The 25,000-nt window shown below is 36.7% G+C and overlaps 1 protein-coding gene across 1 annotated transcript in view; it reads right to left on the minus strand.

The window, feature by feature from the left end:
* LOC121043468 (UDP-glucuronosyltransferase 3A2-like) overlaps positions 1-25,000 on the minus strand; it is a 107,756-nt gene that overhangs the window by 40,211 nt on the left and 42,545 nt on the right. The window contains exons 3-6 of the mRNA XM_040495304.1: positions 14,486-14,594; positions 8,422-8,953; positions 2,706-2,937; positions 1,166-1,385 (exon numbers count right to left, since the gene is read on the minus strand). Coding sequence (XP_040351238.1) covers positions 1,166-1,385; positions 2,706-2,937; positions 8,422-8,953; positions 14,486-14,594 — 1,093 coding nt within the window. The remainder of the gene's footprint in view (positions 1-1,165; positions 1,386-2,705; positions 2,938-8,421; positions 8,954-14,485; positions 14,595-25,000) is intronic.

Below are 25,000 nucleotides of genomic sequence, written 5' to 3' on the forward strand. Positions count from 1 at the left end.
GGGGGTGGGAGCGCCTGATGATGCTGGCGGCCACCGCTGCTGACTTGTACCTGTTGGCAGACACAGAGGCAGGCCATTACTTCTGTGGTCTCAGAAGTCTTAGAGACCTTGTGTCACACATGCTTTCCTCTGCATGCACAGAAGACTCATTTTCAAGGAAAAGTTGTTGGCCTGGCCTTACCACCGTCCAGTTGGTCCCATTGAAAAGCTCAAACGAGCGCCTCCATGCAAAGATACATGATTAGTGCTAAAAGTGCTAAACTATAAAACAGGGACTAAGTTGTAAAGTCAAATCTCTACCCAGGAAGCTTATGGTTGATAAAGGGAAGAGTAGATATGAATATATGGGATGTAACATATAACCCACTCAGTATAGATGTCCTGGAGACCCTAATAAGTTATTCAGTTCATCCTGGTTATCAGATCATTGTGCTGGATGGGAATTTACCTAGGACATCATGGGCCCTTTTACTGATTCACTTAACAGAAATTCATCCTTACTTTGTAGCAGGCCCTTTACTAGGCCCTGGGAATATGGGAACACAAGAGACACACTTGGCCATCTAGGGGAGCTTACTTTCTACAGTGTGAGGGACATACAATAAATTAAAACAGAAAGAAATGGGGATGGGGTAGTTGCTGATCCTGAGAAGCGATAAGAAGGAAAAATGAAATTATGATTGAAGGGAATGGGAGAAGAGTGCATTTAGGACTGTTAGATAAAGACTGCCTCTCTGAGGAGAGGGCATTGGAGATTAGTCCAACTGTCATGAAGGTGCCAATCCTGAGAGGAGAAGGAAGGATGTTTTAGAGAGCAACACTGACAAAGGGCTTGAGGCAGGAAACAGTGTGGCATATTGGGGGACTGAAAGGCAACATTCTGCCTTAAGTAATTCAATTATAAGCACCCTTAAAATATAACACCTCTCAGAAACCCTATATAAGTAGGTCACAGTCCTACTTATAGTTGAGTAGAACTCGTTCTCAATATCTAACCTAAATGCCTAGTCTTGCTCTCAAAGGTAACAGGTCAGATGTTAGCATCACATACATATTCCGTGTCCTGGAAGTTCCAGCTGTTATTGCAAAAGTGTGCCACACAGCACCCTTCGTATTTGATGCCTTCATTCAGCCTAAGTGACCACAAGCCCAAAGAGCTCCATACCTCTTGTCTTCTATGACTTCCTTCATCTTCAGAGCCAATGTCTCTGCCTTGATCTGCTTTAACTGGATAGAGACACCAAACTTTTTGGCTTCTACTCGGACCATGTTTTCAGCCTGTTCTTTAAGGACAGGAATCGCTACCATGGGTACACCATGTTGGATGGCCTCCATTATGCTATTCATCCCACCATGAGTGACAAAAAGACGGATGCGTGGGTGAGCTGTTGTAAATCAGGAACAGAGCAGAATATTTCAGGGTGAAAATTTTCAGAACATCTGATAAAGTAGCAAGGGCAGAAAAAAAAATACAAAGAGATCTCAAATTATGTTGGAGAAACTGATATACTGACTTAGCTTAGGACACACTCAAGGGTGCATATTCCAAGATACAAGACTCTGGCCTTGTCTCTGTACAGAGACTCCTTAAAACAATCCATGTGGGAATAAGAACCCAAGGAAATCTGCAGAGAACAGTGCTTAGCAAGAAATAATCCTCCTCCCATATCCATCCTTTCATCCATCCATTCTTTTCTCTCAATGCTACATCTCTCTTGCGTCTCCCATCCCTGTTGTCTCTCTTGGTATCTCACTCTATCTCTGTTTCCATCTCTCACTCTCCAGGTTTCACCCTCTCTCTTTCACTGTCCATTCACTTCCCTGTTATCTGAAGTCTTAACACTTTCACTGACGACACATAATCATGTGACATTCATCAAACTTACACTTCATATGCTTTCTATTCAATTCCATAGGAAATCCTCTAAAGCAGAGAATGATGGACCACCCATCTCAGTATTTCCAGTTCCTGTGTGCTTACTCCAGCCTTCTTTAGAGAAAACTAAAACAAGTGTTGATAACAAAGAGTTCATCTCCAACACTGCCTCTCAACGGGGATGTGCATCAGAATTTATTTGTGTTTCTTTGAAAATCAGAATCTTTTTACATACCCCATGCCTTCTGAAAAAAATGTGCAGAACCACCTAGCTCTCTGTTACCAGAGAATTTGTTGAACCAGGTAAAAAGCTGAAAGGTTATTCAGCTTGACATTCAGATATTTTAGTACACTCTTCAGACAGTTAACAGAAACCTTGTGAAAGTATGAGTACATCTTTTGCAGCAAAGGAGGATGAACCAGTAAGTGTGGGAGTGTGTTTCTACAATGGCATAAAGCCTAACAGGTGCTCAAGATGCCTGGAAAACACTGGTAGTATGGCCCTTGATATGTGTTCTCAGAGTCCGTAAACTGTCTTTGTATTTAGGCAATGTTGTTCAGTGCCAAATATGATAGGGTCAAAATAATGGCATGATAATATCACTTCTGACTGAAGGTATCAGGAATAGAAAGGAAGAAGAAAACATGGAAATTTTAGCCATTTGGGAAGTATACCTAATATCCCAAGAACTCCAGCTGGCTGCTCCATTCCTACCCTCTAGACATTACCTTTAGCTACCATCTGCTCCTTCACAGGCTGCTGGGGTGCCTAGTAGAGCCCTAAAGTTACATAAATGGAAAGAGAGAAATAGATCTGGGTAGTCCTTACCCAAGAGGTCATTCTGAGGAAGCCAGTCCACAATTTTCACATTTGCTGCCAATTTGACGTCTTTGGGCCACTTAGATGGCTTACATTTCCATATCACACCTTGAGACAGATGAGCAAAGGCACTGTTCATCTCCATGAGAACTTCCTGGGACTGATAGGTGCTCACTATGGAGCCCAGGGCCACAAGGACAAAACCAGAGTCTCCAAACTTGCTGATGAAATTCTCAAATTCCTGGAGAGAAGTGAGAAAGGACAGGATGTGAACAAAGTTGTTTATGAAAGCCTAGACATTCATGAAATGAAAGTCAACTATTAACTGAATACGCCCTCCTGTCAGTACCTAGAGCTCACTGTCTTGAAATTGTTCTCATAGCCCTGGGAACAGCTCAGTGCACTCTTCACTGTGCTCGTATCCATTGTGTCTGGTGGCTTTGAGTCATTTTTCTGAGATCTCAGGACACGCCATACCATATGAATACCTTCAATAATCACAAATGGATGTGTAGAGAGCCTTAGGTGTCCAGCCACTATCACAATAGCCCACATTGCATATAAGGCACTTAACACATACTGTAGCACCAACACCTAGATTCAGAATGTCGATTTAACAATGTTTTAAGAAGAGGAAAGTACAGGTGTGCAAACTTCTTTCTTCATTAACAACATGGCCCCAGAATAAGGGTGATCCTCATCCCTCATCCTAGTTCTGGGGATATGTGGTCACTTAGGAGTGTTCCAATGTCAGACCAGGGTGCTAGTGCCTGGGAGAGTGCCACTTGATGTCCTAGACCAGTAGGGGGCAGTAGGCCTTCTGGAAACTGAGGTAATGCTGGGAAAATATCTGTCATGTGTCTCCTTCATATGCTTATGAGCCATCTGTGTTTTCTTTGTTGACAGTTCTGGTAAGGTGTTCGGTCCATTTTTAAAATACTGGTTTTAATTGTTAAATTTTAATAGTTCTTTGTATATTGTGTATATTTGTGTCTGTGTTTATTTGAATATTTTGAATAATAGTTTTTAACAGATCTGTTCCAAACATTTGGTTGTGTTCTGTTCCTCCTCCTTTCATTCTCTTGATAATTCCTGCCCAGAAGAGAAATTTTAATTTCAACTTAGCACACTTATCAACTCTTTCTTTCATAGATCATGACTTAGGTTTTCATTTAAAAATTTTTCACCAAACCCTAGGTCCTCTAGATTCTTTTCTGATATCATATTCTAAAAGTTTCATACTTTGCACTTGCTTTTTATATTAAGGTTTACGGTCTGTTTTGAGTTAATTTTCTTGAATGTGTAGGATCTGAGGCTAATTAATTTTCTATGTAGTCAGATCATTTTTCCAGCACTGTTGGTTTTTGAAAGTCTGCTTTCTCTATACTATTGTCTTTACTCCTTTATGACACATCAGCCCACTAAATTTATGTGGGTCTATTTTGGCTTCTCTATTCTGTTACATTGACTTCTAATCTTTTGCCAATATCATACATACCATTTTGATTATTGTAGCTTTATAGTAAGTCATGAAGTTGACAATATCACTCCTCAAACTTTGTTCTTCATCTTCAATATTGTGTTGGCTTTTTAGGGTTTTTGCCTCTCCATGCAAATTTTAAAATTTTTTAATTAATATCCACAAAATAGTTGCAGAGGTTTTGATTGGGATTGCATTGAATGTATAGATCAATTTTCAAAGAACTAATTAATGTCTTGGAAATATTGAGTCTTCTTACCCATGAACATGGACTTACTCTCCATTTATTTAGTTCTTTAATTTCTTTCTTTCTTTAGAGTTTTGTGGTTTTCCTCATTTAATCTTGTATATATACATATTTTTTATTTATTCCTAAGATCTCATTTTTGGTAGTGCTAATGTAAATAGTATATTGTTTTTAATTTCATATTCCTCCATTCATTGCTGATATATAAGAAAAGGATGATTTTGTACATTAAACTAGTGTCCTGTGGCATTGCTCCAATTGCTTACTAATTCTAGGATTTTTTTATGACTTTTCAGATTTTCTAAATGGACCATCATGCCATCTGTGAACAAAACCACATTATTTCCTCCTGTCTAATCTATATGCCTTTTATCTCCTTTTTTGTCTTATTGCTTTACTTAGGACCTCCAGTATGAGGCTAAAATGTAGCAGTGAGAAGACAAACTTGCATTCTACCTTGATACAGAGAAGTTTTTTTATCCTGATGAAGTCCAATTTATGTATTTTTTTCCTTTGTTACTCATGCTTTGGTGTCACATCTACAAATTCATTGCCAAATCCAAGTCTGTGTACATTTATCCCTTTCTTGTCTTCTAAGAATTTTATGGCTTTTAGCTCTTTATTTAGGCCATTGATCCATTTTGAGTTCATATTGGCATGTGGTGTGAGGAAGGCTCAAAATACATTCCCTTCAATGTGAGCAAATATCCAATGGTCTCAGCACCATTTTCTGAAGAGAATCTGAAGAGACTGCATTGGTTGTTTTTGGCATCCTTGTAAAAATGAATTAGTCACAGATGTATGAGTCATTCTTCTTTTTATTCAGGGTCTTTGGTTATTCAGGGTCTCTTCATTTGGTTATTCAGGGTCTTTGGTTATTCAGGGTCTCTTCATTTCCATATGCATTTGAAAACTGCCTTTTTCATCTATAAAAAAGGCCATTAAACTATTGATAAGGATTAGATCAAATCTGTAGATAATTTTCAGTAGTATTGCTCTTTTAACAATATTAAGTATCATAACCCATGATCTAGAGATATATTTTTATTTATTTAGGTCATTCTTAATTTCTCTCAGGAAATTTGTAGTGTCCAGTGAACGTACATGTCTTTCACCTCCTCAGTTTAATTGGATGCTGTTGTAAGCAGAATAATTTACTTGGTTTCATTTTCAGGTTGTTCCTAGCCAGTGTATGGAAACACAAGTCCTATTTCCATGTTGATATTTTCCCTGCAACATTGCTAGATTTGTTTAACATCTAGTAGTTTCTTTTTGGTGTGTGAAGTCTTTGGGATGTTCTATAGAGAGAATTATGTCATATAAAAAAATGTAAGCTATTTTGACATTGTCCGTTCCAATTTGGAATTTCTTTTTCTTGCCTACTTGCTCTGTCTATGGCATATTTAAGTAGCAGTGGGCATCTTAGACTACTGACCTGAGGCAGCACAATTTCTGTCTATCATAAAGAATATGATGTTAGCTGTGAGTGTTCCAGTAAATACTCTTTGTCATGTGAAGAAGTACCTTTTTTACCCTTAGTTTTGTTTTTATCATGAAAAGGTATTCATTTAGTCAAATATCTTTTCTGCATATATTGACATGATGTGTTTATTCCTTCCACTCTAATACATTGATTGATTTGTTATATTAAACCATTTATAAAATATTTTTACCTCCTGTGAACTTTTTGACTGAAGTCTATTTTGTGTGATATTAATTAGCATATATTATGCTATATAATATATAGCATATAATAATTCCTAGATTATTCTTAGGAAATTTTTTTAAATTTTTTTACATTTATTTATTTTTGAAACAGAGAGACAGAGACAGAGTGCGAGCATAAGAGGGGCAGAAACAGAGAGACACAGAACCTGAAGCAGGCCCCAGGCTCTGAGCTGTCAGCACAGGGCCCAATGTGGGGCTCCAACTCACGAATGGTAAGATCATGACCTGAGCCACAGTCACATGCTTAACCAAATGAGCCAGCAGGCCCCCTAGGAAGTTTCTGATTTAATCCCCTAAAAATGAGCATTAATACAGTTTTGTCAATTCTTTATAACAGTTTCTCCATCCTCTTCATGGTTTGGTTGTTCCCAATTCCCAACCTATACCCCATTGTTCCATTGGGCTGTAATTGACTCCATCCAGCACTACACTGTTAGAACTCCCATTCTGGGGGACCACTTAAAATCACCTTTACTATCTTTTGATAATTATAAGATTAATGTAAATCTATTATTTAAAACTGAAAAGAGCACAACATGACATTAGAATAGGAAGTTCCATGCTCTCATTCTGTACAGAAATATTTTAAAAATATTTTATTTGAAGTACTTAAAAGATAAAAATAAAAATAACTAAAAACTAACTGTACCCCAGGCAATTGTGTAACCAGTCTCACCAAAGTTGGCAGATAGTTATGAAAACAACCTCTCACCAGAGGTTGACTGGACCCTCACCTTACTCCATACAAAAAATTCAACTCAAATTTGATTAAAGACTTAATCCTAAAACGGAAACAACAAAGCTCTTAGAAAAAAAACAGAGGGTGAAACTTCATGGTATTGGTCTTGCTATTGATTTCAAAAATATAGCACAATAAACTAGAAAATGAAATATCAAAATCAAAAGAAACAAACACCAAAACAAACAACAAAACAAGTGAGACTACATTAAACTACAAAGCTTCTACACAGCAAAGAAACAATCAACAGAGTAACAGAAGACCTACAGAATAGGAAACATTTATAAACCATAATCCTAAGAGATTAATCTCCAAAATGTATAAGAAAGGCTTACAATTCAATGGAGAAGAAAAAAGTCTTATAACTCTATTAAAAATAGATGGAGGACTTGAATAGACATTTATCCAAAGAAAACATGCCAAATGGCAAACAGATATATGAAAAAAGTGCTCAACAACACTAGCCATCAGGGAAATACACATCAAAACCACAATGAGCTATTAATTCACAAATATTGGTAGTTTTTTTTAAAAATCAGAAGACAACTAGTGTTAAAGATATGGAGAAATAACAACCCTTACATACTGTGGTTGGGAATGAAAAATGTCAAAGGCACTAAGGACAATAGTATGGAAATTTCCCCACAAATTAAAAACAGAAAATGGAAATCAAGATCTCAAAGAGATGTCTGTATTCCCATATTCACTGAAGCACTATTCACAATAAGCAAGATATGGAAACAAACAAAATATCCATCAAAGATGAATGGTTGAAGAAATTGTGATATATAGATATATATATATATAGATATAGATATAGATATATATATTCCATTATATATATATATATTCCATTATATATATAATATATATATTATTTTAAAAATACTACATATTTTTAAAAGTTCTCTATATTCTTTAAAAAACAATACTTACATTCTTTAAAAAAGAATACTATATGTTCTTTTAAAAAGAATATTATGTATTCTTTAAAAAAGAAGAAAATTTTGCAATATGGGAAAACATGGGTGAAACTTAAAAATATTATGATAAGTGACATAAGCCAGATAAGCAAATACTGCATGAGTTAACTTATCTGAAGCATTTAAAATATTCAAATTCATAAAATGAAAAGTGGCAGCTGCTTTCCAAGGTTTAGGGTTTAAGAGAAAAGGGTAGCTATTATTCAATGAAGAAAGAATTACAGATAAGTGAGATAAATAAGGTCTAGAGATCTGAGATCCAATATGGTACCTACAGTAAATAATCATGTATTGTATGGTTAAAATTTTGATAAGGGGCTAGATCTCATATTAAGTGTTTTTACCAAAATAATATAAAATTTAAAATAGAATAGAATAAATAGAATAGAAAAATAAAAATTAAAAAATTAAAAAAATAAAAATTTACATTTAGGTGTTTTGTTTGTCTCATCCTACTTCACTCCCAGTTCCCACTGGCAGGGAAGCCACCAACTCTGCACTGAAGAGCTCTGCATGAAGTCCCTATTGAGCACTAAGGTTTTACTTACTTGTGGTACTGGTTTAACAGGTCTGGCCATTAAGCCTCCAACATACACAGTGTTGGGAAGCAGGGGCCTAGCAAACTCAAGGGCAAAGTCAGAGTTAACAAACCACAGCTCTGCTTTCTTTAAAAGATGAGACAAAACTGGCCTGGAGCCTTCCGGGAAATGTTCCTTGATGGTGTTCTCAATGGTAGAATGGATTTGCCTTTGCTTTATGGAGAAATCAAAGAACATCAGAAAATTCCTCACTCTGCCCCAGAAGTCCATGTGGTCGGTGAGCAAGGAACGGAATAATGGAACATAAGACACAGGACTTGGTAGCCCATGGTCCACACTTCCAAATTGGGTAGGAAGAATTGACACAAATGGCTTCCCAAGCTTCTCAGCAATGAGGAAAGAACAGAAGTCAAGTGCTTCAACAAATACCAAGTCAAAGTTCTCATTTTTTAAGAAATCCATGATATCACCTCTCCTTAGCAAATCACTGCATCGAATTCCCAGTTGTTTCATTAATGATACAAAGTTGTCAAATGCTTCCCTGTAAAAACAAAAACAAACAAACAAACAAACAAACAAAAAAACTAAAGACAAATATTCATTGGAGGTGTTAATTTCACAATATTTTACCACCCACCCATTTTACCAGTGTCCAATGAATACTCTGCTCTGATCACTCTGCTCCAGATGTTTCTGTCTCCTGAAATGTTCTCACCTCCTCCCCTCCCCTTTCTCTGGCCAATCCATATGCACCCACTATCAGAGCTAATTCAAGATCCTTCTGCTTTGAAAGCATTCCCTACACTAGCAGATTTTAGAGTTTCATTTCTAGTTGATACATTCTTTTTTTTTACTATGAAATTTACTGTCAAATTGGTTTCCATACAACACCCAGTGCTCATCCCAACAGGTGCCCTCCTCAATGCCCATCACCCACTTTCCCCTCCCCTCCATCCCCCATCAATCCTCAGTTTATTCTCAATATTTAAGAGTCTTTTATGGTTTTCCTCCTTCCGTCTCTGTAACTCTTTTTTTCCCCCTTCTCCTCCCTCCTGGTCTTCTGTTGAGTTTCTCAGGATCCACATATGAGTGAAAACATATGGTATCTGTCTTTCTCTGCCTGACTTATTTCACTTAGCATAACACTCTCCAATTCCATCCACGTTGCTACAAATGACCAGATTTCATTCTTTCTCATTGCCAATTCATATTCCATTGTATACATAAACCACATCTTCTCTATCCATTCGTCAGTTGATGGACATTTAGGCTCTTTCCATAATCTGGCTATTGTTGAAAGTGCTGCTATAAACAATGGGGTACAAGTACCCCTATGCATCAGCAGTCCTGTATCCCTTGGGTAAATTCCCAGCAGTGCTATCGCTGGGTCATAGGGTAGATCTATTTTTAATTTTTTGAGGAACCTCCACACTGTTTTCCAGATCAGCTGCACCAGTTTGCATTCCCACCAACAGTACAAGAGGGTTCCCATTGCTCCACATCCTCTCCATCATCTATAGTCTCCTGATTTGTTCATTTTAGCCACTCTGACTGGAGTGAGGTGATATCTCAATGTGGTTTTGATTTGTATTTCCCTGATGAAGAGTGACATTGAGCATCTTTTCATGTGCCTGTTGCCCATCTGGATGTCTTTTATTTCTGATTTTATTTTTTATTTTTATTTATTTATTTTATTTTTTTACATATCATTTCTTTCATTTAATATTACATATTAAACATTTTCTATAATTGTTTTAATTTTCTTCTTTATTTTTTAAAGTTTACATCCAAATTAGTTAGCATATAGTGAAACAATGATTTCAGGAAGAGATTCCTTAGTGCCCCTTACCCATTTAGCCCATCCCCCCCTCCCTCAACCCCTCCAGCAACCCTCAGTTTGTTCTCCATATTTATGAGTCTCTTCTGTTTGGATACTAGCCCTTTATCCAATATGTCATTTGCAAATATCTTTTACCATTCCATCGGTTGCCTTTTAGTTTTGTTGACTGTTTCCTTTGCAGTGCAGAAGTTTTTATCTTGAATGAGGTCCCAATAGTTCATTTTTTCTTTTAATTCCCTTGCCTTTGGAGATGTGTCAAGTAAGAAATTGCTGCGGCTGAGGTCAGAGAGCTTTTTCTCGCTTTCATCTCTAGGGTTTTGATGGTTTCCTGTCTCACATTCAGGTCCTTCATCCATTTTGAGTTTATTTTTCTGAGTGATGTAAGAAAGTGGTCTAGTTTCATTCTTCTGCATGTTGCTGTCCAGATCTCCCAGCACCATTTGTTAAAGAGACTGTCTTTTATCCATTGGATATTTTTTCCTGTTTTGTCAAAGATTAGTTGGCCATACATTTGTGGGTCCAATTCTGGAGTCTCTATTCTATTCCATTGGTCTATGTGTTTGTTTTTGTGCCAATACCATGCTGTCTTAATGATGACAGCTTTGTAGTAGAGACTAAAGTCTGGGATTGTGATGCCTCCTGCTTTGGTTTTCTTTTTCAATATTATTTTGGCTATTTGGGGTCTTTTGTGGTTCCATACAAACTTTACGATTGCTTGTTCTAGCTTCGAGAAGAACGCTGGTGCAATTTTGTTTCGGATTGCATTAGATGTGTAGATTGCTTTGGGTAGTGTTGACATTTTAACAATATTTACTCTCCAATCCATGAAAAAGGAATGTTTTCCCATTTCTTTATATCTTCTTCAATTTCCTTCATAAGCTTTCTATAGTTTTCAGCATACAGATCTTTTACATCTTTGGTTAGATTTATCCCTAGGTATTTTATACTTCTTGATGCAATTGTGAATGGGATCAGTTTCTTTATTTGTCTTTCTGTTGCTTCATTGTTAGTGTATAAGAATGCAACTGATTTCTGTACATTAATTTTGTATCCTGCGACTTTTCTGAATTCATGTATCAGTTCTAGCAGCTTTTTGGTGGAATCTTTCGGGTTTTCCATGTAGAGTAGCATGTCATCTGTGAAAAATGAAAGTTTGACTTCTTTACCGATTTGGATACTTATTTATTTCGTTTTTTTGTCTGATTGCTGATGCCAGCACTTCCAACACTATGTTAAACAACAGTGGTGAAAGTAGACATCTCTGTCATGTTCCTGAGGAAAGTTCTCATTTTTTCCCCATTGAGGATGATATTGGCTATGGGCTTTTCATAAATGGCTTTTATGATGCTTAAGTATGTTCCTTCTATCCCCACTTTCTCAAGGGTTTTTATTAAGAAAGGATGCTAAATGTTGTCAAATGCTTCTTCTGCACTGATTGACAGGATCATATGGTTCTTTTCTTTTCTTTTATTAATGTGATGTATCACACTGATTTATTTGTGAATGTTGAACCCCCCCCCTGCAGCCCAGGAATGAATCCCACTTGATCATGGTGAATAATTCTTTTTATATGCTGTTGGATTCGATTTGCTAGTATCTTATTGAGAATTTTTGCATCCATATTCATCAGGGATATTGGCCTGTAGTTCTCTTTTTTTGCTGGGTCTCTGTCTGATTTAGGAATCAAAGTAATGCTGGCATCAAAGAATGAGTCTGGAAGCTTTCCTTCCCTTTCTATTTTTTGGAACAGCTTGAGAAGAATAGGTATTATCTCTGCTTTAAATGTCTGGTAGAATTCCCCAGGGAAGCCATCTGGTCCTGGACTCTTTATTTGTTGGGAGATTTTTGATAACCAATTCAATTTATTCGCTGGTTATGGGTCTGTTCAAATTTTCTAGTTCTTCCTGTTTGAGTTTTGGAAGTGTGTGGGTGTTTAGCAATTTGTCCATTTCTTCCAGGTTGTCCAGTTTGTTGGCATATAGTTTTTCATAGTATTCCCTGATAATTTCTTGTATATCTGAGGGATTGGTTGTAATAATTCCATTTTCATTCATGATTTTATCTATTTGGGTCCTCTCCCTTTTCTTTTTGAGAAGCCTGGCAAAAGATTTATCAATTTTGTTTATTTTTTCAAACAACCAACTCTTGGTTTCACTGATCTGCTCTACTGTTTTTTTAGATTCTATATTGTTTATTTCTGCTCTGATCTTTATTATTTCTCTTCTTCTGCTGGGTTTGGGGTGTCTTTGCTGTTCTGCTTCTATTTCCTTTAGGTGTGATGCTCTCTTTAACTTTCATTTGTATACTGACTTTTTATCAGTGACTGTCCTGTTTCCTAAGTGAACTGTGGAAATAACTTCATGACATCAATATTCATGATATAGCCCTTTTAGTTGAAATTGAGAATAGCCTGAATTTGATAGATTGCCTCACACAAGGAAATTTCTGATGGCAATATTTGAATTCTAATTTTAAGCTGAACGTGAGATTTACGTCTTCCTACCAGAAAAGATTAACATTTAAAACAAACAAAAATAAAAGCCTTTATGAAGCTAACTACTATCCTTTCCACTTCATACCCAGCTGGAGTATTCACAAAAGTTCATGCTAAAATTTTACCAATATCTATTAAGACTCTGGTCTATGGCACTGTTCCAGGAACCATTCTGCTTCAATGTTTTTACATCAGTGCCTGCAAGGAAAATGATCCTTTTTATGCAGCATAGGGACAAATAGATGAGAATGTTCCTGACCAGAGGTTACAGGTACAAGTACTTTGGTGACCCATGGGCCTACCATTTGAATGAAGAACTAAGAGAATCAATGGCCTGGCCAACCTGTAACCTGTACAACTCTACACTATGTCAGCCCACTGAAAGAAAGCCCACAGGTGAGAACTCATTGGCAATATGCAGATCTACACCTGGGGGTTAAAATCAACTTCATGTGATAACAGGTGATTAGCTGAAATTATTCTCTATTATATTTTAAGTGATTTCACCTGAACAGTGCTGCTAAATATTGGTGATAAATTTAAAATATGAAGTACAAATTCCTCAAAAGTAGAACATTAATCATATCAGAAATTAAGTTAATTGAAAAAATAAGGAAAGCACTGTGCTTGGTATATTATACCATATGTGACATGTATATAAAACCAGCCTTCAGGGCGGCAGGGTGGCTCAGTCGGTTAAGTGTCCGACTTCAGCACAGGTCATGATCTCACGTTCTGTGAGTTCCAGCCCCGCGTCAGGCTCTGTGCTGACAGCTCAGAGCCTGGAACCTGCTTCAGATTCTGTGTCTCCCTCTCTCTCTGCTCCTCCCCTGCTCTCACTGTCTCTCTCTTTCTCAAAAATAAAATAAACATTAAAAAAAAAACGGCCTTCAAGGTAATCAGTTTAAGGAAGAAGAGATGAGATATAGAATTTAAAAATGTATCAATAACAACATTAGATGATATAGACAAAATTTCAAATCAGTACTTTAGATCAGATCTCTTTTATATGAGAAAATTTGGAGTCTAGTTTGACTAAGGAAAATGACTTTATAAAAAAGCCATATTTTATGACCACCTACTAGCAAACAGAATTTCTAAGGAAGAAGGGGGATGGACATTAAGCCACTGTATTAAGCAAGTAAGGAATGAATTTGTGTCTTCCCCTCTGATGTCAAACATGAAGAACTTTCTATACATTCTAGGTAATGGCAAAGCTCTCAGGTTACTTACTCATTGTGTATCGCCAAGATATTTGGTTTCTTAAACGGGTTTAAAAGACACTGGTTTGAGGTATAAGAAATCAATATTCATAAGCATTTTTCTATTCTTGAATTTATGTGAGGAAGTGGGAGGAAAAATAAGTATAATATGGCGACTCCCATTTGCATACCAACAATGAGAAATTAAATTGTCTATCCACCATCTGTGTGGTGGAGAATATGCAAACACTGTAGGTGAAGTGTTGCCAGGAAGATCCAAAAGGAACAATCCCCCTCATACACAGAAATGCATTCCTACTTTCAGTGGAAGAGGCACACTACACAGACTGAATAATTGTGAGTAAAAATTCATCTACTCCATTTATCCTCTGCCCCCTGTCATTGATCTCCCCATCTATCCATTTATCCATTCATCTATCCATTGCTCTTAAACTCACTCCAAGTATCTATGTATCCAACCATTCATTTAAATCACTAAAATGGTAAGTCTTTCAAGCAGAGAATAAAAGAAATTACCTGCCATGCAAAGCTTCTGTCACAAGGAAATCAAAACATTTCTTGAATTCTTTTTTATGATCTTCAGGTGGAAGCCAACTGATAACTTCATATGATGTTTCACCCTTTTCTTTAAAAAAGAGGATAAAAAATAAAACACCAATAGGAAAATTTTTAATTATGCCATACAACCCAAATTAACATTCACATGAGGATATCATGGTTTATTTATTCCAATTATTGTAAATATTTTCAAATGTTCCCTTACTGAACTTCTATTTTGTATGGTTTTTTTCTGCTTTCTCATTTCTTCAATCACACAACCTGCCAATATTTATTGATAACCTGTTAATAGGTTTAGATACTTTTATTCATTTTAAAGTACTTCAAGATTCTATTTAAAGTTTTCACATAAAGGTGTAACTATTCATCATTTTATAGGTGAGAAAACAGAGATGAAAGGAGTGCCAGATAATTTGTCAGGATTGCACGTAGAGTGAATGGCATACCTTATATTTAAATACAGACCTTATTTTATACCCGTTCCCCTGTCATTTATCACTTAGAAAAAGAAATCATTTTCATTAAAATTAGAAGTGAAACATGCAGAGGTTTTTCATTCTACCAAAAAATACCAATGCCTAAATTAAAAATTTAGTCTTCTAAATTAAAAATTGCAGTTAAAAATTGCAGTCTTCTGCAGCCCTACTTACCATCCTGGCATTTTCCCCATAACTCCTGTGTAATAAAAAGTCTAACACCATTTTTGAAGTTAGACTGCTGACAGCTTTCAAGCTTCATCTCTCCCTTAACCTTCCGTGACATATCCTGAAAAACTTAGAGGAAAGACTCAACATGCCCTCCCTTGTGTGACCAAGATTTTCAAGCCAAGCAAGCCAGACCCACGTTAGGGGGATCCTCACCTCCATCCCACTCAGAAGCTTCCACAATTGGCATTTAGAGACAAAAGTATGGGTTTATTCTTTACATGGTCTTGATTATGTGTCTCACACAAACCTATTTTCTGTATCAGATTGGATTGTGTTTCTGGATTCCAGCATGAGCTGTGATTGACACTAGGCTAGGTAGAATTCTGTGACTGTGTGTCGCAGTCAGGTATTGCCCCCTTAAGAATGGTCCTCCAGAGTAGAACTGATAGCAATTTACAAGTGCACTGAATAATGTAAAGAAGGGTAGTTACCAACTGGTATGATGAGATCGATACCTGCAAAAGTAGATGGTGCACTAGAACCTTAGAAAATGACTTTTCTGTTGCTGATGATTATCTTGTAGCTAGAGGAAAATCTCGATTAACACAGTAATAGAGAAAAAGACTGATGACAGGCCCATGGAGTTATTTCAAGGAGTTAGTTCGAATTAATTTCACATGTCTCAAAATTATCCATGGGGAGACCCCTAACTTTGATGATACTAATGGGGATATTCTGAAGAAGAAGCTTATATATATATATATATATATATATATATATATATATATATATATGTATATATAGGCAGGTTATAACAGATACTTCCCCAAAATACATCTAATGACAACCAAAAGAAAGAGGAAAGAGAGGAGATGGGCAGGGTGGGAGAGTCAGGAAAGAAAAGAGTTCTGTTTTGATACCTGTGGGAATCTAACATTACTTTTAAAAATTTACAACTGATAAAGGGCACAAGTTGCTTTTGTTCCTCTCTGTCAGAACTTCCAAATGAATTTTAACATTGGATGAGATGAAACAATGACAAAGATTAGTGAGATTAGTGTTCTTAATCAATACTGGGGCAAAAATAACAGATATAATGATTATATTTTCTATATTTATGTAGATATTCCTGTATTACTAGGAGCCAAAAGTATTAGATACAGGACAAATTTCCATGCCCTGTCTTACCTACTGGGATAAAATATCCCATAGTTATAGCAACCACCTTTTACATCATCTACTAATAGTTATTGTTGTCTTATGTAACATGTCATAAATTAAAATAATATTAGAGTTCTGGCACTTATAGTGAGCTTGACAAAAAAGGACGTGTTTGGATCTGTCCAACATATTAACCTTTAAATACAACCCAATACATATTGAAACAGTGGCTTTAAGGATGAAATCCCATTATAAAAGATCTATTAAGCAAAGGAGTGATTATCTACACTGCTTTTCCATTTAATAGCTTAATTTAGATTAATTCATAAACCTGAAAAGAATTTATGATACCTTGCAGAACATTACTATAACATTATTGCAATGATGCATCATATTAAGCCTGCTCCCCATCTCCAATATTATTGAAATTGCTGACTCTAAGTAGTAATAGATACTTTGCAAGCATAGATTTGTTAATATGTTCTGATCCTATTTCAACAAGATCTCAGCTGCAGTTTCTCTTCTCCTTCATCTTTGAAGGATACAAATCACTTGTACTGACTTCTCATGGACTACCTCAACAGCCTTGCTCATAAGCTTTGCTGGCAAGATCTTAACCACATTCACCTTTCTCCAGGAGCACGTGTATGACACTATATTGTGGACAACTTTTGTAGAGATTCATTGAACACACTCATTCAAGACACAAAAATTCACATAGAGGCTCACAAAGAGGGATGTGCTGCTGCCTTACACAAAGCAGAAGCTACAGCACCGCAGGTGATTCCTAAGAAGAATTATTTGTTCAGTGGAGGACTTTCCATCCCTGACACTGTCAAGAAAGTACTCCTGTGGTCCACTTTGAGCACATATGTATAAAAAGCTTTCCTGGACACACATTCAAACAGAAACTGGTGAAAATTCTCTTTTATATACACACACACACACATATTCAACATCATATGTATATATATAATTTTGTAAAAAAAAAAAAAAAAGGTCAAAAGATAGTAGGAAAATTTCTGGGAAGATGGTAGAGCAACAGGAATCTGCCTCCCCTAATTAAATGAAAATTGAACTAGAAGACTCGGTCTAGAGTATCTATTTTGAAGAGTTGCAGTAACTTCTAGGGCAGGTTTTCAATGTAAATTGCAGATAATTTTACTCAATTTCAGTTATTTCAGCTTTTATCACAGTAGCAACTATCCATCCCCTGCCCCCATCACATGGCAAGCACCTATACATGTGTTCACAAAGCAGCATGCACAGAGGTTTCAAGAACCAGAGTGGACCAAAACAAACAAACAAACAAACAAACAAACAAAATCCAAATATCACATATCTGGGTTCTGATTGCTGCTTGCTGCTCTAATCACAGAAGTGCAGACAAAGAAGTAGGCAGCAAAGTCTTTGCTATCCCTACACCTATTGTTGCAACCATCTCCCCCTTCTGGCTGAATGGACTTCAAGGGATCTTAAAAGGCTGATGATCTCTTTTTCTCCCTCATTTTTCTGTTTTTCCCTTATGCGAGACAGATATTAAAGGCTAGAACATTGGAAAACAACGACATAAACCAGGAACATTAGAAGAAAGTGTCCACTTATGACCAGGAAAAGGTCCAGAAAATACCTGAGGACATTGAAATCTACATCTTATATTGATCTTTTCCACAACAGCAGGATAAAACAATCAAAAAAATTAATAAACAAAACGAATACCAAAAATCTGCAGACCCTGGGGAAAGGAGGAAAGTCTCATCTCCAGATTCAACACATGGTTAGATTCAAATATTCAGTCTTCTACAAAAATCACAAGACACACCAAGAAGCTGAAAACGAAAGCCTATTCAGAGGAAAATAATAAATCAACAGAAACTGTTCTTGAGAAAAACCTGATGGTAGATATACCAGACAATGACTTTAAAATCACTGCCTTAAAGATTCTCAGAGAACTAAAGCAAGATGTGGGGGAGGTAGAGGAAAAAAAAATGTGCAAAATAAAAATGTCAATAAAGGGATAGAAAATCAAAAAAGAAGCTAAAAATGAATTCTAGAAGTGAAAAATACAACTAATGTGATGAAAATTTCACTAGAGGCATTCAAAGGCAGATTTGAGGCAAAAGAAATTAACAGTGAACCTAAAGAGAAGATAATGGAAATGATAGAGGCTGGAGAGCAGTAAAGTTAAGACTGAAAACAAGACAACATAGCCTAAGGATCCAACATATGCACTGTGGATGCTCAGAAGGAGAAGAAAGAAAGAAAGGGATAGAGAGAATATTTCAGCTATGATCTCCCAAATCTCCCAAATTGGATGAAAGATGTGAATATAAACATCCAAGCTCATCAACTCCAAGAAAAATGAGCTCAGACACATAGTCGAGACACATTATAATCAAATTTGGAAAGATAAAAAGAGAATATTAAAAGCAGCAAGAGAAAAGTGACTCATCACATACAAGTGATTGTCAATGAGATTATCAATAGATTTCTAATCAGAAACTTTAGAGACCAGAAGTCAGCAGGCCAATACATTCAAAGTGGTAAAATAAAAGAATGGCCCCCCAAAAAATTCTATATCTGGCAACACTGTCCCTCAAAAGTGAGGGGAAAATCAAAACATTCCCAAATAAACAAAACCTAAGGAAACTTGCTACTACTAGGCCCACACTGAGAGAAATGCTCAAGGGAGTCCTCCAGGGAAAAAACAAAAGGACACCAGATACTAACTCAAAGGTGAATGAAAAATAAATATTTTAATAAAGGTAACTGCATAGAAAAATATAAACTTAGTATTATAGCAACAGTTTCTAACTACTTTTGGTTTCCACATGATTAAAGAAACTAGTCCGTTTTTTAAAACAAATCATTGATTTAAAAACAAGTATTACTTAAACTTTGTAATGCCAATCAAGTTTTCTATATAATTTAATGTACTAATTCATTTAAATTAATGAAAGTTTATGTCTGGGGGCACACGATGTACAAAAAGATATTTTTGTGATGTCAACAACCCAAGAGGGTGACCATGAATAACACATTGCAGGAGCAGAATTTTTGAATGTTATTAAACTTGAACTTCTATAAATTATAATGAATGACACAGATTTAGCAGGTTAAATGAAATCCCCAAGATAACACACGCAAAAAAATAGCTATAGAATATACACAAAAGGAAATGACAAAGGGATTTAAAATTTTCACAACAAAGAATCAACTAAACACAAAAGAAACAGTAATACAGAAAGTGAGGAACAAAAAAGCTGCAAGGCATATAGAAAACAAATAGAAAAATGACAGAAGTCTCTCCTCATCAGTAAGTACTTCAAATGGACATGCATGAAACTCCCATATCAAAAGACAGACTTTGGGTAAAAACACATGATCCAATTGTAATAGCATTGTTTGGTGACAGATGGTAGCTACACGTGTGGTGAGCATAGCATAACATATACATACATATGCAGTTAGCAAATCACTATGTCAGACATCTGAAACTAGTGTCACATTGTGTATCAACTATACTTCAATACAAAATAATAGAGGAGCCAAGATGATGGAACAACATGGAAGATTTTTGTGGGTCTCTAGTCTATGAAATACAGCCAGACCAACACTAAACCATCTTACACACCTAGAGAACTGATTGGAAGATTAACACAACAATCTGCACAACCTGAACCACAGAATTCAGCAGGTACATGACACAAAGAGCTGAACTTGGAAAGCAAGAAGCCCCAAAAGGTAGGGAATCCCTTTTGCAGGCAGAGAGAGGATGGAGACTGGGACGGAGGGGAGAATACAGGAAAAACACCCCTCTCCAAAAGCAGCTGGAGAGAAAGTGGAAAATTGGAAACAACCCCAGGGACTAAACTAAAAAGGGAGAAAGGAGAAAGGAAAGGGTTTAAATTCCATTAAGACTGTAAACAAGGGGAGCACAAAGTCTGCAACTCCACAGCTTGATACCTCGTGGTGCTCTGGTGGGAAGGGCGAATCCCCAGGAACAGAGTGGGGTCCAGGAGGTTCTTGGGCCACATGAGGAAAAGCAGTTCCACTGCTAAAAGGACATTTGGTAGAAACTGTTGAGGCCACCTGGTCCCAGCAGACCCCAGAAAACGGCCACATTGGCTGGTGCTGGAACAAGGTTAAGGGTGAAGCCTGGTGCCTGATGTGCATTGTGATTTTCCATAATCTCTGAAACACTGCTGCTACACTATCTCGAGAACTTTTTCTGAGGCAGGATGGCACCTGGCCACAGTCTTGGGGCACAGGCAGCAGCAGGGTCCAGCAAGTATTCCTGGGTACAGCTGACATTCGGCCATTGTGAGGTGAAACCCTCCTGTAGAGGGGTGGAATGGGTCAAAGCCAAGGTCTTTCACAAGTAAGGGGCCAGGGAAAACAGCTGCATCTGAGATAAAACTCTGGAGAGAGATACTGCCTGGGGCTTGGTCATGGACAGTAAAGAAGCAGGCAGTGGACCAAAGCTGAAGACAGAGGATGGGTGCATGATTACTGACTGGGGAGAACAGAATTCCGATACTACAGACTGGGTAATGGGGTGACACCATTTTCACTGCTCCCATGCATGTGCATATGCACCTACGAGCGCCACAACACTCCACCCCAGTAGGCTAGCAGTGGCATTTAGTGGAAAATGAGGCCATTACACTAAGCCCCGCCCAACTGGGCCAACCTTGCTCTTGAAGAACACAAGTCTCACCGCCTGCTTAGTGTGTGGACTATAAAGTGCTTCATAGTCTGACTTCTAGCAGAAAACGAAGTAATTTCAGTCCTATTTCAGTCTGTTAGCACGTCCATCTATTCAATTTTCTTTCCTTTTTTTTTCTCTTTTTCACTTCTTTTCTTTTTCTTGAATACAGAAAGAGAAAAAATTCATTTTTAATTTTTATTAAACACATTTTGTTTAACTTTTTTACTATATTTTTTACTTTTGTGTAAATTTTTTCAAATTCTATTTTATTTCCATCACTTTATTTTACTCTACTTCAGTGTATTCACTTTATCAATTTTCAAATGATTTCCTTTTTTCTTATTCTTTTTTCTCTTATTCATTTCTTTTCTTTCTCTTGAATACAGAAAGCGAAAAAATTCATTTTATTTTCAATCTCTATTAAAAATATTTTTCTTTAATTTTTTCACTGTATTTTTTTACTTTTATGTAAATTTTTTCATTCTATTTTACTCCCAACATTTCATTTTAGTCTACTTCAGTGCATTCAATTTTTCAATTTCTCAAACGATTTCCTTTTTTTCTCCCCCACCTTTTTTCTCTAATCTATCAAACCACTTTCAACACCCAGACCAAACACACCTAGGATCTAGTATCATTTATTCGATTTTTGTGTGTGTGTTTTTTCAATTTTTTAATTTTAATATTTATTTAATATTAAATTTTTTAATTTCAATTTTTCTGCCTCATTACTTCCTTTTCTCCCTTCAAAATGACGCAATGAAGGAATTCACCCCAAAAGAAAGAGCACAAAGAAACAACAGCCAGGGATTTAACCAACACAGACACAAGCAAAATGTCTGAACCAGAATTTAGAATCACCATAATAAGAATACTAGCTGGAGTCAAAAATAGATTAGAATCCCTTTCTGCAGAGATAAAATAAGTAAAAAATAGCCAGAATGAAATTAAAAATGCTATAAATGACCTGCAAACATGGATGGATGCAGCAGCACCAAGGATGGATGAGGCAGAACAGAGAATCAGTGATACAGAGAACAAACTTATAGAGAATAATGAAGCAGAAAAAAAGAGGGAAATTAAGACAAAAGAGCACGATTTAAGAATTAGAGAAATCAGTGACTCATTAAAAAGGAACAACATCAGAATCATAGGGGTCCCAGAGGAGGAAGAGAGAGAAAAAGGGGTAGAAGGGTTATGTGAGCAAATAATAGCAGGAAACTTTCCTAACTTGGAGAAAGACACAGACATCAAAATCCAGGAAGCACAGAGGACTCCCATTAGATTCAACAAAAACCGACCATTAGTAAGGCATATCATAGTCAAATTCACAAAATAAGCAAGGAGAGAATCATGAAAGCAGCAAGGGAAAAAAAGTCCCTAACCTACAAGGGAAGACAGATCAGGTTTGCAGCAGACCTATCCACAGAAACTTGGCAGGCCAGAAAGGAGTGGCGGGTTATATTCAGTGTGCTGAATCAGAAACATGCAGCCAAGAATCCTTTATCCAGCAAGGCTGTCATTCAAAATAGAAGGAGAGATAAAAACTTTCCCAGACAAACAAAAATTAAAGGAGTTTGTGACCACTAAACCACCCTTCAAGAAATTTTAAGGGGGACACACTGAGGGGGAGAAAAGATGAAAATACATACACACACACACACACACACACACACACACACACAGCAGCAGCAGCAGCAGCAAAAGATTAGAAAGGACCAGAGAACACCACCAGAAACTCCAACTTTACAATCATCATAATGGCAATAAATTCATACTTTCAGTACTCACTCTAAATGTCAATGGGCTCAATGCTCCAATCAAAAGACATAGAGTAACAGAATGGATAAGAAAACAAGACCCATCTGTATGCTGTATACTAGAGACCCACTTTAGACCTAAAGACACCTACAGATTGAAAATAAGGGGATGGAGAAGCAGCTATCATGCTAATGGTCAACAAAAGAAAGCTGGAGTAGCCATACTTTCATCGGACAATCTAGACTTTAAAATAAAGACTGTATCAAGAGATGGCAGAAGGGCATTATATCATAATCAAGGGGTCTATCCACCAAGAAGACCTAACAATTGTAAACATTTATGCACCAAATGTGGCAGCACCCAAATATATAAATCAATTAATCACAAACATAAAGAAACTCATCGATAGTAATACCATTTTGTAGGAGACTTCAACGCCCCACTCACAGCAATGGACAAATCATCTAATCAAAAAATAAACAAGGAAACAATGCCTTTGAATGACACCCTGGACTAGATGGACTTCACAGATATATTCAGGACATTTCATCCTAAAGCAGAGGAATATACATTCTTCTCCAATGCACATGGAACATTCTCCAGAATAGACCACATACTGGGACACAAATCAGCCCTAAGTAAATACAAAAAGATCGACATCATACCATGCATATTTTCAGACCACAATGCTATGAAACTCGAAATCAACCACAACAAAAAATTTAGAAAAGTAACAAATACTTGGAAACTGAAGAACATGCTACTGAAGAATGAATGGGCTAACCACGAAGTTAAAGAGGAAATTGAAAAGTATATGGAAGCCAATTAAAATGATAACACCACAACCCCAAACCTCTGGGATGCAGCAAAGGCAGTCATAAGAGGAAAGTATATAGCAATCCAGGCCTTCCTAAAGAAGGAAGAAAGATCTCAGATACACAACCTAACCTTACACCTTAAAGAGCTGGAAAAAGAACAACAAATAAAACCCCAAACCAGAAGAAGACAGGAAATAATAAAGATTAGAGCAGAAATTAATGCTATCCAAACCAAAAAAAACCGGTAGGACAGATCAGTGAAACCAGAAGCTGGTTCTTTGAAAGAATTAACAAACTTGATAAACCACCAGCCAGTTTGATCAAAAAGAAAAAGGAAAGGACTCAAATAAATAAAATCAAGAATGAAAGAGGAGAGATCACAACCAACACAACAGAAATAAAAACAACAATAAGAGAATATTATGAGCAACTATATGCCAATAAAATGGGCAATGTGGAAGAAATGGACAAATTCCTAGAAACATATACACTATCAAAACTGAAACAGAAAGAAATAGAAAATTTGAACACATGACCAGTAAGGAAATCGAATTAGTAATCAAAAATCTGCCAAAAAACAAGAGTCCAGGGCTGGGTGGCTTTCCAGGGGAATTCTACCAAACATTTAAGGAAGAGTTAACACTTATTCTCTTGAAGCTGCTCCAAAATATAAAAAAGGAAGGAAAACTTCCAAACTCTTTTTATGAAGCCAATATTACCTTGATTCCAAAACCAGACAGAGACCCCACTAAAAAGGAGAAATATAAACCAATTTCCCTGATGAACATGGATGCAAAAATCCTCAACAAGATATTAGCCAACCAGATCCAACAATACGTTAAAAAAAAATTTCACCACAACCAAGTGGGATTTATACCTGGGATGCAGGGCTGGTTCAGTATCCACAAAACAACTAACGTGATTCATCAATTCAATAAAAGAAAGGACAAGAACCATATGATCCTCTCAATAGATGCAGAGAAAGCATTTGACAAAATACAGCATCCTTTCTTGATAAAAACCCTCAAGACATTAGGGATAGAAGGAGCATACCTCGAGATCATAAAAGCAATATATGAATGACCCAATGCTAATGTCATCCTCAATGGGGAAAAGCTGAGACCTTTCCCCCTAAGGTCAGGAGCAAGACAGGGATGTCCACGCTCACAACTGTTATTCAACATACTATTGGAAGTCTGAGCCACTGCAATCAGACAACACAAAGAAATAAAAGGCATCCAAATCGGCCGGGAGGAGGTCAAACTTTCACTCTTCACAGATGACATGATACTCTATCTGGAAAACCTAAAAGATTTCACTAAAAAACTGCTAGAATTGACCCATGAATTCAGCAAAGTTGCAGGATATAAAACCA

This window comes from Herpailurus yagouaroundi, unplaced genomic scaffold (genome assembly GCF_014898765.1).
Source record: "Herpailurus yagouaroundi ecotype Mexico unplaced genomic scaffold, PumYag 29, whole genome shotgun sequence".
Classification (NCBI taxonomy): Eukaryota; Metazoa; Chordata; class Mammalia; order Carnivora; family Felidae; genus Herpailurus; species Herpailurus yagouaroundi.